A 17,150-nucleotide genomic window follows, 5' to 3' on the forward strand; every position below is an offset into this window, starting at 1 on the left:
TTACAAGCAATAATGAGCCAGGTCAGTGACGTGCGATAAAAATTGCAAAACTATGGCATCTGTGATGTGTCACTGGTGTTTCACTCGACTCGAGGGTGAATGAACACTTGGCCATAGTGTTCACATTCATTGGAATTCCCCAGGGATATAAAAGTTAAGATATTAAGTCAGAGGACATGCTATAAGCTTTATAGTTCTTGACCTTTTTAGTTTCAATTTCAACCATAACATTCTATAAAGAGATAACTCCAAAATCATCAACATTTATGACTGATTAGTTTGGTTGTCTCTTGTCTACCAGATGAAACTATAAATTGATTTAGTATTCCTTTCAAAGAAATAAGTGTTTGCCAACTTCAAGGCAAATAATATTATGTTAAATCCAATCCACTAAAGAATATCTGGCAAGGTACGATGCCAACCACTCTTAGTCTCCAAATTTTGAGGACATTGTGGATATAGAGGCGAAGTGGTCGAGTGGTTAAGGCATTGCACTGTGGCCCAGAAGGTCACGGTTCGAGCCCTGCTTCAGGCACTTTCATTTTTTCCTTAGGCAAGATTATTAACCCCCAATTTGCTCACTTGGACAAAATGGGTGATTCCTTTTGACATCGGACATCTTGTTTGATGAATTATCTATATTCCTTCGCGGAATGCCTAGGCGATGATATCTAATGATGTCGTGGCGGAAGGGCATAATTTCTTTTTGTTTGTTTATGTGGACATTTTTGTTATTAAATTTAGCGTATCCGAAAAAGGTCTATAGGCTAACAATGACATTCGAGATGAAAATTGTGGGAAACAAACGATGTTTAAAACAGTGCTCTATACATTATTATATATAGTATGTAGGTTGTTAATTCATCAACTGTTTTGCACCAAATAGCGATTTTGAAATATCATATATTCCCAGGTAATCGTTAAAAAAGGCACTGTACCATACTGCCGTACTCTGGTAAAACCCATATTTAAAAATTAGGCCAGAAAACTCGTCCTTCAAATATCGATCAATTTAAATGACCTTCATCTTGGCAAAAATGTTCAAACCTGGGACTTCGCGAACCCAAGAACACCATCAGAGTTCAATAGTCTGATGTCACGTCCGCCCAGCAACGAGCAGCTTGGCTCTAAACAAAGAAAACCAGTACTTTTTATTCTTCATGCTGGCTAGAACTTTTTCACATGTCATGTGATCAGAATGTATAAAAGTAAAAACCTGATCAGATTTATAACGTTTTTCTCCTCTGGATACACTTTTATCTCGTCGGATAAGTACTTCATAAGGGCGTCCGCCATTGTTCCGATAGTTTAGAACCAGTTACAAAGTTACTGTGCGTCATTACGAGGGAAGTGACGTCAAGACTGTTGAAGCCTATTTGCACCTTTCTGGCTAATGAATGACCATGCTTAACGTCTCTTAAATTTTCCTCAAGACGTGGACATTCCAAGCAGATTAAAGGTATAGAAATGTCCGAAGTGATAAACCACAGATGTCTTGTTTCCCAGTTAGTTAAAACTTAGGCTGTGTTTCCCATGTCTTTGTGTTGTCATTAACCAACTAACTGCCGTAATCCAGAAAGACGTGTATTTAAAAATTTGGCCAGAAAAATCGTCATTCAAATATCGATCGATTCAAATGATCCTCCCTCTTAACAAAAAACTCTCAATCCCTGAATTTCCCGAAGTCCCAGGTTTGATAGTTTTTGCCAAAATGAGGATCATTTAAATCGATCGATATTTGAAGGAAAAGTTTTTTGGCCAAATTATAAATACGCGTCTTTCTGAAGAACGGCAGTTAGCTGGTTATTCGTACATATAGATAGTGTTTAGTAGTCGGTCTACCTCCATTAACTAGCTTAACCTATTTATAAAATTGACCAGAAAACTTTTACTTCCTAATTTGGTTAATTTGGATTACCATAACATGTCAAAAAGTCTAAATCTCAAAGCCTCCAGAAGTCTCGGGTTTGAATTTGTCAAAAATGTCATTAGCCATTTTCATCCACCGATATATAGGTATGAAGCATACTTTATTTTTGTCAAATATACAAAAGGTATTTTTTCAGTGTACAAAAGATTAAACTATCAATATCGAGAGTGTTTCGTCAGAGGGTTCCATCACACGGGGGAAGTCTAAGTTGTACACCTATAGATAGAACGAAGATGACGTCACACAGGCCTTTGTTATTGTTTTTTGCCATCCGCGTTTGTGAGTTGTTCTCACTAAACTGTATTAACCAGACTATAAAAGTTCATGGTTACACAGAGTTTTGTGTGTTGGTCCGTTATACTTCCGGATGGCAATGTTGTGAACTCCTTGGCCAAGCGCATTCTATATATTAGGGAATGCGTTTGTCACCAATTATGTCCCTAATAAGTTTAAACAACATTTCTCAAGACTTTCTGGTTTCTAAAAATAGAAATAATTCACAAATCACACCATTCAACTCATGCGAATGCTCAGATACAGTCCCGGGTCTTTCCGTCCTTGTAATAGGATTCAATAGTCGTAACGTCACTTCCTTCCTAATGACGCATGGTAATTTAGCAACACTGGCTCTAAACTATCGGAACAATGGCGGACGCCCGTATGAACTATTTCTCCGGCGAGCATAAAAGCGTATCTAGAGGGAAAAAAAACATAAATTTGATAATGTTTTGACTTTTACACATTCTAGTCACAAGACATATGAAAAGTTCTTGCCAGCTTGAAGAATAAAAAGTAATGATTTTCTTTGTTTAGAACCAAGATGGCCACCGTTGCCGGGGGGCGTGACATCAGACTACTGAATCCAATTATCATTTTTTCACCAATCAATGTTTATTGCAAAGACATTTCCACACGGAACTCGTATTTCAATGTTGTGGCATGTTGTTTTAATGACTATTATGCATTTGTGAGTTTCCGTTCACTCGCGAAAATCTCGAAGCCCTGAAATATAGATAGTATGCGCTTGGCTTAGAAGTTCACAACATTGCCATCCGGAAGTATAACTGACCAACACACAAAACTGTGTGTAACTATGATCGTTTATAGTCAGGTTAATACAGTTTAGTGAGAATTACTCATAAACACGGATGGCAAAAATCAACAACAAAGACCTGAGTGACGTCATCTTCGAACTATCTATAGGGTTTACATGGGTGCTGTCTTCTTAATAGTGTTCACTATGTTGGACTATATTAAGGAACACAATCTGTGAAAAACTCATTCCCCAAAAGATGTTGTGCGCTTGGCTAAGAAACTCACAACATTGCCATCCTGAAATATAACGGACCAACACACAAAACTATGTGTAACCTTGAATGTTTATAGTTTGGTTATTACAGTTGAGTGAGAATAACATATAAACGCGGATGGCAAAAATTAACAAGAAAGACCTGAGTGACGTCAACTTCATTCTATCTATATAGAGTGCGACTCACATAAACAGATTTCAAAGGGCTTGGTGATCTCTGTTAGTAAACAAAACTCTAAATCAAACATTACATAACCCTTTCCCCCCCCCCCCTCCCCATCCCCGCCTCGATATTGAGACACATAGAATATAGCAGAAGCTTCAATCGGAAAAAAAAAGTCGTGACATCACACCTACTTTTCCGGTTCCAAACTCCTTTGAAGTGTTTATGTAGCCAATCCTTCGGAAGACTAGTAATGAATAGGCTACACATTGAATCAAAAGATGGCATAACCATCTTAATAGCAGGATATTTTGATGCTATACGTTAGCTAAAATACTCATAACATCCGCCTGCCGGATTTGACAGACCAACACGCAACACTATGTATAACCTTAAACGTGTATAGTCTTATTGATAGAATCTACTGAGTACTGATCAATAAAATGCCTGTCTAAAACAACAACAAAGTGATGTCAATTTCATTCCTTTTATAGATAGTATGAAGTTGACGTCACTCAGGTCTTTGTTATTGCTTTTTGCCATCCGCGTTTATGAGTAACTCTCACTAAACTGTATTAACCAAACTATAAACGTTTAAGATTACACATGGATAGTTTTGTGTGTTGGTCCGTCAAGCGCATACTATCTATAGATCGTACTTCAATCCGGAAGTATATCGGACCAACACACAAAACTGTGTGTATCCATGAACGTTTATAGTCTGGTTAATACAGTTTGGTGAGAATTACTCATAAACGCGGATGGCAAAAAACAATAACAAAGACCTAAATGACGTCAACTTCATTCTATCTATGGGAAGATTCTTACGATTATGGGACGTAAAAGAGCGAATATGGATTATCTTTATTGACAACCTGCATATATTTAGACTAGATAATAAGATGGCATCAGTCTAAAACCAGAAGATCAATCACACAAGGTATGTATCCAGTCCTCGGAAGAGTGCTTTTACACTTCCAGTGAAATAAGAACCATTTTTTTGACATCACACTTTTGTTCCCTTTTTCAATGGAACATTGTACGATTTGTGCATTAAAAAAATATCGATATTAACCCAATCGTGTCAATTTCTCTTTAAATAGTTTTTTTTTTTAATGAGTACAGCAGTTTCAAAAAAGAACAATATATCAAATAAGTTTTCTCTGCCGACTATCTGGGTTTTTAAATATTGTATTTATGTTTTTACTGTGTATTTTTGGTTGTTGGCCGAAGAAGGGTTTTGATACCGACACGTTCTGTGTTTTTATTTTGCTCTAATTTGAAGCTGTTATTATTCTAGCAGCTGACTAACGCATTCCTTTTCTTTAAACAAGTACGACAGCAACAAAATTAAACAATACCACAAATACCACCACCACCACCACAGCCGCCACTACCACCACCACCCTAACCACCACCACCACCACCACCACCAACAACAACAACAACAACAACAGCAACAACAATAACAACAACAACAACGACAACAATACAAACTACAGAATTAGCAACTACACAAAAGAAAGAAAAACTCCCAGAATTATCAATTTATCAAGATTGTGTATTGTGCGTTTTGTGGAAAACCTGACAGATTCCTAGATTTATCAAAACATGAACTAAAAAAATGAAATAACAAAAATATAAATCCATATAACGTTGAATAAAAACTTAAATAAACAAAACATTTTAATCAATTATAACATTGGCTCCATTTTTCTGAATATCCAAAATGTTGAAGAATAATCAAGGCAAAACTTGGTCGACTCAAAGTAAAACGTGGCAACTGCGTTACGGAAACGAGACACATTAGTGTTCATCTTTCATCTCAAACCATTCATATTAGATCTAGATATTCTTTAAAAACAGGGTTGGGAATCAATCAACATTTTTCCTTACAGCCACCGTTCATATTTTTTATCATCGAGCTACTGGCAATTCTAAAAATAGTTATAAAACTATTTTTCACAGATTAATATACAAGTAATTTGCAAATATTTCTCTTATTATAGGTAATTCTATTGTCAATTGATTCAAGTGGTCATTTAGAATATTTGCTTTGGCGAAATCATGAGTTCTTAATTTGACATAGTTTGGCCTTCGGATTTGCCATAAGTTGGCCGCGCTTTTGAACCGATCAAAGCTGGTGGCTTAAAGGATTCGTCTTGATCTTTGTAAATTTCTACAATACAGTAGTATTTTCGTTAAAAAAAGACGAGTGCATGTTCGTAATAGACTGCATTTCTCCGAAAATACTGTGATTTCTCCATTCATTTAATTGAATCATTCACCAATGTCACTATCGTATAACGAGTTACCTCACTTTTTTTTCTAGAAAAATAATATTTTCTAAGCCTTGAATCATAAAAAGTACGGTGATTTACTATCAAAAAATATATCTACTCATATTTTAAAAATAAAAATCTTAATTAAAATTTGTCTTTTTTTCCCAATTTTAATAGCATTCGCTAAATTACTTACTAAACTTAAATTAAAATTTTAAAATCTAAAAATACTACATTTTCTGACATTGTCTTCATACATTAAAATTTAATGTCTTATGAAAAATAGATAAGGAAAGTAGCGTACACGCGATCTTATGTGAAAGCACATAATATAAACAGTGTGTCTGCGGCCTTTCACTCCTGAGTTGTGAGGGTACGTAGAAATGGTGTCTACTTTCGCTAGATCACTATGATCGATCATTTGACGTTGGGAATCGCCAACTTACCGCCCTATTGCTAAGTTGATTTGCGCGCTCCTATAGACATTATTACTGGACCTATTTTGATCGTTGATTTCTCAAAAGATTGGTCTCGATCTATGTTAATTTCCACAATACCGTCGTATAATAAGTGACATGGATCATTGTCTGTATTAGCTTTTTTTTTTCTCTGCAAATAAATCGGGTTGTCCACAAATAATGTAAAAAATGATAACAATATTCTGGATTACCCTCTTCGTGGTGCTTATTTGACCAATGGGATTGCTGTGTTGAACGTCTCAGAAATGAAAATCACTCTCCATGTTCATGATGTGGATCACTTTAATCTATTCAGTGTTCAGTGACCCAAGCACACTGAAAAATTATAACAATGTTGTATAGATATGTTCAATTCTTATCAAGTTGGAAGGGGGAAAACACTGGTTTTCCTTCCTACAGGTTTTTGTGATACGCTTGTCTTTCTGGAATCAACACCGGGCAATACTAACAGATTTCCGTTCTTGGCTCGTGGGGTATTAGTGTTACTGTTTGAAGGTGTATTGGAATTATTCGTAGTCGTGTTTGAATTATTCGTAGTAGAGTTTGACTCTGCCAGGAAATTGCTCCGCCTAGCTTGTGAGCTGATGGCCATCTTCTTGGCGTTGTTCTCCTTCCTTTTGGAAATGAGTGTTTTCAAATAGGCCCATAGATTTTCCAGTCCCCGATCGGTGGTCTTGTTCATGCTGGCTTTGATTCGCCTGGACTTGACTGTCTTGTCGTTTTTGTTGTATCCCTTCACCATCTCACTGAAATGGACCAATACAATATTTATTGTGAATGGCCAATGCTGAACATTTATCAATGATAATAATAATAATAATAATAATAATAATAATATAATAATAATAATAATTATAATAATGATAATAATAATAATAATAATAATAATAATAATAATAATAATAATAATATAATAATAATAATGATAATAATAATAATAATAATAATTATTATTATTATTATTGTTATTATTATTATTACTATTATTCTTCTTATTATTGTTATTATTATTATTATTATTATTATTATTATTATCATCATTGTGACTATTATTATTATTATTATTATTATTATTATATTATTATTATTATTATTATTATTGATATTATCATTAATTATTGTTATTATTGTTATTGTTAATATTATTATTATCATCATCACAGTTATCATCATCATAATCATCATCGTCGTCAAGACTAGTGTCACTCCCTTTAATATGAAATCTCTCAATTAAAAGAGAATAGTAACAAACGAGCTTTTATATTGAGCAATATCAACTTAATGCGCAAAAGGCACATTACAAGGGTTCCAACACAATAACAACACTAAACACGTAAGACATCATGCCTGTAGGAGCTATCCCGATGTTTTGAGATAAACAACACTGCTCCAACCAGATACTCATTTTACACCTGAGTGCTGTGAAAGAATGGTTATAAAGAGCTTTCTTCAAGCACTTAACCGGGGATCTACCAGTCCAAATCAAGTGCTTTACATCAAGATCACGTAAAACCGTACGTAAATAATGATGTTTAACCCTTCCAAATTTGAAGAAATAACCATTGCTATAAGAACTTACTGCCTATTCAACAAATTATGTCATGGTAGATATATACTTATTGCTTTTGAGTTTGTATAACAAGTGAACAGCCGTGCCAAGGAAAAAAAAACTCTTAGAAGTCCCAGGTTTGAGAATGTTTGCAAAGATGAGGGTCATTCAAATAAATCGATTTTTGAAGGGCGAGCTTTCAGGCGAAATCTTAAATTATGAGTTTTTCCAGGCTATGGAAGTCAACTAGTGAAAAACAATTTTCGTAATGGGTAAGTACAGTGTTATCTATGGGTAAGTATGACAGTTGGAGAAAAATCATGAAAAGCGATGGTAAGGAGAGAAATAATGTCATAATGATATCCTACTCAAGGGAGACAAATCCATCTTTATCTGTGTCCAGTGTTGTGACGATAACGTCGATCTGGTATTGAGTAAATGGTATCGATAAGATCTGGGGAGAGGAAAATGACGACTTTTATGGCTACATATTATTATACTGTAGATGGAGAAGAGAATAAGCTGTGGATCAAAATGAGAGAACTTGCCTTTGACTAGAAAAGGCTACCACACGCTGTACAATAACAACAACAACAACAACAGACAATGAAAAAAATATGTGTCGCTTTGGCATGGCAACGAGTCTCTTTCTACAAATAAATAAAATAGCAAAGGCATTGTAGTTAGTGTAGTCATTCAGAGCCAATAGGCCCATAGATCCGGAGTTTATCCCGGTTTCTATAGCGTGAAACGGATAGCAATTGTTGCTACTACCCTTAGGATAGCACGCTAGTCTATCGGAAAGTCTTTCCGCCAGATCTAACAGACCAGGACCCAATCACTGCTGGTTCATTAAAAAAAACAATCTGGACTTCACCCAGAATAGATCTCGTTCCTTTTGCGTGTGAAGCATTTGCTCTATCAACTGAGCTACCGGGACCCAAATGTGGCTAATTAATGGTTTTACGAAATTGTATGATCTCATTATAGATGCCTGACTCAAATTCACTTGAATAGAAAATATAAAAAACAACAACAATTCTTTAACATGACTTTATTTGTATTTACATTTTCCACAATATCACTTCATTTCCTTTTCATTTCCAGAAAATTAGATTTTCAAAAAAATCCATTCGATCCAGCACTTCAATCTGGCAACTGATTGTGATCAATAAAACATTTTGACTGTTATTTTCTCATTAATATTTACATCAAAATTAGTTGAAACTCACCTTGAACCCAGCAGCTAGGTCATTTTTACTCAACTTGTCTCTTTTTTGGATGTCAAAAAACTGGAATTAAGACAATGAAAGGTTGCTTTTTTAGACGTTGATTAAATGAATATTAATCAAATGACATATTCAAAGAGAGACTCAAATAAAATTGTAGTAAAATTTAATAGTTATGTTTGCTTTAAATGAAGTTCTTTAGCTGTACATAAAGATCTCTCATACCTCTTAATATGGCCAGTTTTTAGGCTTGCCAATATATTTTTTAAACCGATTCACAATATGTGGCCTTAAATTGATTTAAAGTTAAAAGTCAACAAGCATAATCTAGAACTCAAATAGGCATTTTAAGATAACCAAGATTTGAGATTTTAGCTCAAAATTTTATGAAATGTTATAATAAAAAGATCGACATGTTTGAAAATTGAGATGGATGAATAACCCGTAATGCATTATCTCTCAAATGAATCCGAGAGTGTGAGAGAGAGAGAGAGAGAGAGAGAGAGAGAGAGAGGGGAGAGAGAGAGAGAGAGAGAGAAAGAGAGAAAGAAAGAAAGAGAGAGAGAGAGAGAGAGAGAGAGAGAGAGAGGGGGGTGGGTTGGAAAGGGGGTGTCGATATTATGAGTGATGGTTGTAAACACCCATGATATCCACTTTTACCTGGAACATATCAATCACCCTAAGGTTGTCTTTCTTCATAAACTCAAACATGGTCATGACTGGGTTATAATTATCCAAAAATGTCCCCGTGCTGGCTCTACTCATGTCCGAGGTACCCAGACTGACCGTCTCTTCGTGGAGTACATGGAGAGGAATTGATTCTTCTAATCTCGCTTTTAGCACCAAGAATTCTTGATCTACGGGAATTCCCTGCAATTATGGGGATAAAGTATTCTGTGTACATATTAGGTGACTTGATACAGTTGTATTTGTATCATTAGCATGCCACAAAAAAAACAACAACTAGAAAAGAAATATAAAACCCCAACAGGATGATGGTGGGATCAAAGGGGTCAGAACTTCAAAACATGTTTAAAGCGAGCAGCACACATCTTAACTCCAGTCTCTCTGCCTATCTGGATTTAATGTGACGTGTGTATTAATGTCTTGCAGTATTGTTTTTAGTTGGAGAAGGATTTGAGCCCAAAACATTCCCTGTATAGTCTTCTATTCTATTGTTATACTCATTTTTGTACAAATCTTACTATTTAATACAGTCTATATTCCCAGCTGCTTGCAACATTTTCAGATATAGAATTATCGATAGAAATACTGAGAACTAACTATATAACCCCGGCGAGAGTAATTTTAGATTTCTACACTATGATTAATCAAACTCTGACATTACTTCCACGAAAAGTTGCATGGTTTCGGACATTATAAGATATTATATTCTTACAAATCTAATTTGTGATGTCAGATTGCCAATCATTAAGTATAGGTATCTTTGATATGGCCGAAGACATGAACTATCATTTAAATATTTTTAAAATGTTTTTCAATCAGGAATAACCAATTCGGGAACATTTGAGAAGTACTCGTATAATATAAGATTGCTCCACCGCGCCCTCGGAAGCCTGTTCAGCAACTGCGAACAAATTCGGAATTTTAAAGAGCATGAGTGCAAGAATCTTAAAATATAACTATATCCTTACCGTGAGGTCGATGCGAGTGAGCTGGGAAGGATTTTTGTTGGCGATAAGGGCAGACAACAAGGCTTTGGCTCCCTCTGTGGTTAGAGGGTTGGAAGATATCTGTGTGGGATAAGATAACATTAGTTAATAATTTTTTCCTCATGTAAACCGGCTGACTCAATAGACTCTGTCAATTTAAAGTTTACAATATGTTGCTTTCCATTTCTTTTCCGTTTGAGAAATTCCAGGATCGCTGATATAAATTAACAACCAGGAAATTAATCATTCCATAATTAAAATTACTTTTAAAATTGAAATAAAGACAGCGACAGGCGGTGAATTTTTAAAAATTGCTTTCGTTGTCCAACTTGTACTTGATTACTATGCGGTATTGATTGATTTTTTTTTATCAGGTCATTTAATCAGTTGTACAAAGTTGTTTTGTTCACGGCTTGCATTTCATTACAGAATGATAACCATATTTACTGTTCATATAGACACCCGTTTGAGTTAAAAGTCCTTTTCAATATCTTCTGTTATGATCTCTGGTTTAAATCTTACAAATATCATTGTGACGGTGTATTTTAAAACCGGGCGGATATGAAAACCACACAACTTTTACCTACTAGAATTGACTGAAAATCATATTGAATATTGTACTAGCTAGTTTAAACTAATCTACATCAAAATGTACGAAAGGTATTCTTCTATTAGGTCACCAAATTTTGTTTAACTGCTATTTCTTAATTTTGGTTTATTTTATAAATTTTATTTTTAAAGAGATGTGACCCCTTTAACCTTGATAAACGGCTGAAACGTGTATATGGTGGCTCGTGAGTTGGTATTTGAACAGTTAAAAGGTGGTTAAGAGCTTTACTGGAACTGATGCTGCCTCCACCAACATTGATAAGCAGGCTCGCAGTGGCCATTCGCAAAGTGCATCAACCGGAGAAAATTAACCAAAAAATATTAACGAACTTAATCGAGCTAATAGCTGGATAAAACAATCTGACATATCACAAAGGCTTGGGGTTTCATAGGAAAGAGTTGAATATATCGTTCAAGAACTCCTGGGTTACAGATTGGTAGGTATGTGTCCGCTGGGTACCGGAATGCTCGCATAAACGCATGATCACATTGAAAGAAGTTTTCTTAAAGTCGTAGAACACCCCCTTACAGTTCTGATTTAGCTCCAAGTGATTTTCCCCCTTTTCTCAAGACTTGTGAGACACCTCAATAGGGCAAATTTTGGCAGTGATGGCGAGGTGCAGGCCGATGTAACTCAATGATGTCGAAATTCACTATATGAATTTATCTTCGACGCGATGCAATAACCGGTTGGCGGCTCTGTGTGGATGAGATCGGTGACTATGCTGAAAATTAAAATGACAATAGGAAAGGAAATAAACTGAGCTTTGTTTTGATACCTTTGTCAATTTCTTATCTATTATAGTTTATTTTGAAAACACAAGAGCGGCGTCCAGACGTCTCTGTCTACTCTTGTATTACTCTTTTTGCATCGACAAGTAACAAACATGTGATAAAATTTGAGGACCCAACATTGATGGATTTCAAAAGTCTAAGAAATTGTGATAAAATGCAATACTAAGAAAGGCTGATAGAAATAGTATTTTGGACACATAAACCAAAAACAAACATTCAAAACAAGTATACCGTCGTAGATTCTCCAACCCCTTCTTGCCAAGCATTTCATAATAGTCCTGTTCATGCCATTGCAATTCATATTTATTTTATCTAAGTGATCATAATTCTATAAACAGCTACTTTTATGACAGAAGTCACTTTTCTATTTTTGAAATAAGACATGCAGCCCATTGTTTCTGTTCCATCTATACTGTCGTTGAAATCATGTTTACTTACTGGTCCTCTTTCATAATCATAGAATCTGATATCTACTAATTCAAACTTAGTTTCGTATGCAAGAAGACTGATTGCAACAATCTTTTACTGCCCATCACAATATCATACTAATTTAAAATGCATGGCTCACGGAACGTTCAATCTTTCAGCCTTGGATTTTGGCTACCATATGTTTTGATTTGGAGAAACTTTTATAGATATTGTTAACGCGTTACAAAGGCTAACCGATCAATGAATCAAACAATTCGAGGAAATGTGTGACTAATCGCATCCAAATGGTCTAATGTCAGTGTAAACCAGTTGTCAAAAATGCATTTTAAAATTAAAATGTCAATTTAAGCACTTATACTCATTCTCATCAATAAAATATAAAAGGGTAATCCGAGTCTTCTATTTCTGACGATTAATCCAGTTTTTAAGCATCTATACCATTCCAACATAATACCGTTTTGAGGCGACAGGTCACATATTTTAAAAGAAAGCTTCCCGCTCTCCGAGTTTTTATGATTTCATAACACAAATAGCATTTTATTTGAAAAACAAAACACTTACAGAAATAGAATGTAATCCTTTGTTCTGGACGATTCCACGAATTAGGGAGGGCAACGACTTGAGTCCTATCCGATTACATTTCAAGTCCAAACGTTTTAGGCTGGTGTTCTTTACCAATGACGTGGAAAGGGCTTTGCACCCAGCCTCTCCAAAGCCGTTCCAAGATATGTCCAGTGTTTGTAGAGTTTTGTTTTTCTATAGATGTAATAAATATTTATAAATATATACAATATTAGAATTACGGCCTCTGTCTTATTGAACCTCTATGATTAACTAAAAAAGCTGGTATGAAAACACGACTCATAAGATCCATTAAGCGGTATGTTATCTGGAGAAGCAGCAGTCGGTGTTTATCTAAGTCTGTAGAGCTTCAATGAGATACATGAAACGGAATGTGTAATTAACTTAATGACACAATGCAATAGTAAGTTAAGTTCAAGAGTTTTGAAATTGAGTTTGAATTAGTAACTCAAACGATTTATTAACGAGCTTTTGATATAGTACATTAAATTAGGCATTATTTTAATAATAATAATAATAATAATAATAATAATAATAATAATAATAATAATAATAATAATAATAATAATAATAATATATGGTTTTTATATAGCGCCTTACCCTATATCTTAATAAGCTCAAAGGGCTTAACAGTAACGTAACGACTTTCACTCAACCATACAACCACTCAAACATGCCGTATGAAACAAAGCAATATAATTCTACAGTGTTACATATTAAAACGAAACTATTTCAGATTTAAAAAAAGAGTTCTGAATCAGTTAAAGAACAAAACACTTTAGGTTTTAGTGCTAAACGATGATTTCTACAAATCTGAAAAATAGGAAAAGATTGCATGCAGATGCAATTTTAGACGACAGCGTACATGCATCAATTTAAATTGTCAGCTTTGAATTCTTAAAGCCCCAGGGTTTTATCTGACCATTCTCTCCAAGCAGCTGGGATGAGGTTTATATCTTCCGACAGAACCTACTTTGTGATATTCCAGCGGGTCATCCGAAGTTCTAAGCTTTTTCCTGGAAACGTTGCTGTATTTGGTATAATTTAAGAGCCTTAAACAAATGTCTCACAGGCCCTGAACTCTTGTCGGAACACAAAAGACGCGGGACAAAATTAACAGAGGGCCAAAACCGTATATCATAACAATGGTATTTAACAAGAAATGAAGCGAGTAGGAATCGCACCTTGTAGTTGCCTTATTATCATAGTAGAACCAAATACGTACTATACTGTAAGAGCCTGGTGACTTTGAAGCACGTTATTTTTTTTCTATAAGAGAAGTTTTCAATGGTAATTGACATGCCAACAACTCACCGCGAGAGCCTTGGCTAATTGAACGGCACTGTCGGTTCGAATGTTGTTGTAGCTGAGGTTGAGAACTTTTAACTTTCCCTTGGCAAGAACTAGCGCCCTGGCGATTTGATTTATCCCACCAAATCCAAGATTGTTGTGAGCGAGATGTAACTCCAGTAAACTTGTGGCAACCTGAAATGAATTATAATAGGCGCTGATATATAATATAATGTAACATTGTTAAACAAGGACTTTAAACATGAAAAACTGAGACAAACGAAGAAAATAAAAACAACAATAACAACAACAGAATATCAAAAAAATAGATTTGTTTTGAAATGGAAGCGGGCACAAACAAGAGGGAATAATTTTAAAAATCGTATTTATCTCGTCAGAGTCAAAACACACACTTTCACCATTCATTCAATTCACTTTAAGTGCCGAATGCAGAGCGATCTTGGTACTTGTTTTTCTTTTAAAGATTAGCTGAAGGCTGTCAAAAGGAGCCTCTAATTTTTAAAGTGCAATGGTGTGGAGACAATAATATCATTGAAATGTACTTGAACCAATGAGAGATTAAATTATCTCACCATTCAATATACTGATTTGATCATCTTTCATGGCAAAAGAGAAACCCGAAATGTCCTCATCATACGTCTACAAAGAATTAAAATGACGCTTCTTTTCCTTTTTCCCCACAAAAAGTAAAAAAGAAGGCGGTTTATTGTCCAGGTCAGCAAAGACATGTATGAAAGAATTAGTATGCAGCATTTTCAGATATCAAATTTTACCTCAATCAGCTTTGCAATGACATCGCCTTCAGAGGGCTGCAGTTCATTCTTGTCCAGATACAGTCGTCGTAAGGTCCTGTTGTGTCCTAGACAATTGACTAAACTTTCAAGACCCCCTCTTTGTGGGTATGTGCTTGACAGATTCTGGAAAAAGAAAAAGCAGAATATAGAAACATCTTGATTGTTTTCAGATATCAATAAAAACGCTGTATTGTGCGTGTTACATCACCTTTTACGTTCTTGAATTTCTGAAAAATAAAATAAAAATGAGATAAAGTGTCCTTTATTCATCCCCAATGAGAAATTTGTCTTTAGGGTCTATTCACAGGGAAGACTGGATTTACCCAATAGTCAGCCGTAGTGCATCGCCATATTGTGAGCTAATGCAAGGTAACTTGTTCAAGGCCGCATGGTGCGGTGGGTAGTCAAACTTATTACCTTTTGGGTACGATTCAAAGACCAAATCCCTGAATCAAGCTAGCCCGATATATTTGAATTTTTCTAAGAAGGCGAATGTTTTGGGAAACCTTTCTCTTTTTCGTTCATAAAATTATCATTATTCTCTTTTTTTGGTGGTAATATTTGTGACCCATCGTCTCAATAGTCGTGACGAATCTAATGCTGACAATTGAATTTTAAATCTGACTTATAAAATTTGAATTAAGAAAAATGCATATTAAAGAGAGTTTTGTGTTTCGTAAACTTCAAAAACTTAACTTTTTATATCTGTACATTTTGGTATTAAAATTTATGTTCTTCATATTGTTCATTCCGATACAATACCATTTTGAGGCGATGGATCACATTTTTGGGGCAAAATTGACTACGTTGCAAATTTTCTATTTTAACTGATATGTAATAATAATGTGTAATTCTTACCAATTCGACAATGTGGCTATTCTGTAAGAGAACTTGTGACAGACACTCCGTCCCGATAGGACCCAGTGGATTCAGGGAGATGTCCAGGAAATTTGTACGATGTTCGTTCTTTGGAATATAATACAGAAGAGCAACATTGATAAATGAAATAGGATATCACAAATTAGAGACGGTATGCACTCTCTGTTTAAGAATCCTTGATATTGTGCCTCAAAAAACAGTTATAAACATACAATAAACGTAATCCTTTATATAAAAGAGTTATTATACTATTTGATCATCAAGATGTGCGACTTTGTAGTAGTGTGGTATGACAGGTGGCTTCTGACCTGAAGGATTGATTCACATTGTAGACGTCGCAAAAGTGAGTACTTGGAAAAGGCTTTATACTTGAATTTTCTCCACTGTAATTAGAGGAGTAGCCTGTCGGTAACAACGTTGTCTCTGTCGCGTAAAATAGCTATAGCGCTTCCCTAGCATCAAATCTCGTCCTATATCATGTGAAGTATTGCTGTTGGTTTGGAGCTATCTGTAAAGTGCTTTGAGCAAATTCAGTAGACATTACTCTACATAAACGAGCTGAATATCAAAAGAAATGAAATCAACATCAGTATTTATCTTTTAATCAACAATCATTCCAGTAAAAATACCATTTTTCTAAAACCACTGATTGTTTTATAACCTCTCCTTGACTTTAGGAGCCCCGTAATGAAAGCATTTTCCCACATAAAAAACAAACACACATAAACCACACACACTCATATATATGCACACACATGTATATATATATATATATATATATATATATATATATATATATATTATATATAATGAGAGGGATTTAGCTGGGACCACGTAGAGTGCTTGAAGCCCCTGGATAAAACAACGTTATTGGAGAGTGTGCAAAAAAAACAAACAAACAAACAAACCAGGTGAGAATATATATATTTAAGATAATATATATATATATATATTTATATATATATATATACATATATACATTGAGTGAGAGGGGAAAAGGAACATTTTAGAAGCTTGTAATCGCCGGAACATAACAGATGTAAAGTCTGAAATTTTACCACAATCATGCTGTATATTGTATTGAAGTTTGTGTACACAAATTTTTAAGAAAATATATTTCAAAAATAAATTGACGCT

At 34.8% G+C, this 17,150-nt stretch overlaps 1 protein-coding gene across 9 annotated transcripts in view; it reads right to left on the reverse strand.

The window, feature by feature from the left end:
* Positions 1 to 4,942: 4,942 nt before the first annotated feature.
* Positions 4,943 to 17,150, reverse strand: part of LOC144970176 (uncharacterized) — a 22,338-nt gene continuing 10,130 nt past the window's right edge. For all 9 annotated transcript variants that reach the window (XM_078909531.1, XM_078909532.1, XM_078909533.1 and 6 more), the window contains 9 exons: positions 15,993 to 16,100; positions 15,114 to 15,257; positions 14,344 to 14,514; positions 13,009 to 13,203; positions 10,597 to 10,695; positions 9,602 to 9,811; positions 8,945 to 9,004; positions 8,081 to 8,166; positions 4,943 to 6,909 (listed from right to left, as the gene is read on the reverse strand). In XM_078909531.1, coding sequence (XP_078765657.1) covers positions 6,522 to 6,909; positions 8,081 to 8,166; positions 8,945 to 9,004; positions 9,602 to 9,811; positions 10,597 to 10,695; positions 13,009 to 13,203; positions 14,344 to 14,514; positions 15,114 to 15,257; positions 15,993 to 16,100 — 1,461 coding nt within the window. In that variant the 3' untranslated portion in view covers positions 4,943 to 6,521. The remainder of the gene's footprint in view (positions 6,910 to 8,080; positions 8,167 to 8,944; positions 9,005 to 9,601; positions 9,812 to 10,596; positions 10,696 to 13,008; positions 13,204 to 14,343; positions 14,515 to 15,113; positions 15,258 to 15,992; positions 16,101 to 17,150) is intronic.

Source organism: Berghia stephanieae, chromosome 4 (genome assembly GCF_034508935.2).
Source record: "Berghia stephanieae isolate SIO BIC M18660-M18661 chromosome 4, UCSD_Bste_1.3, whole genome shotgun sequence".
In the NCBI taxonomy this organism is placed as follows: Eukaryota; Metazoa; Mollusca; class Gastropoda; order Nudibranchia; family Aeolidiidae; genus Berghia; species Berghia stephanieae.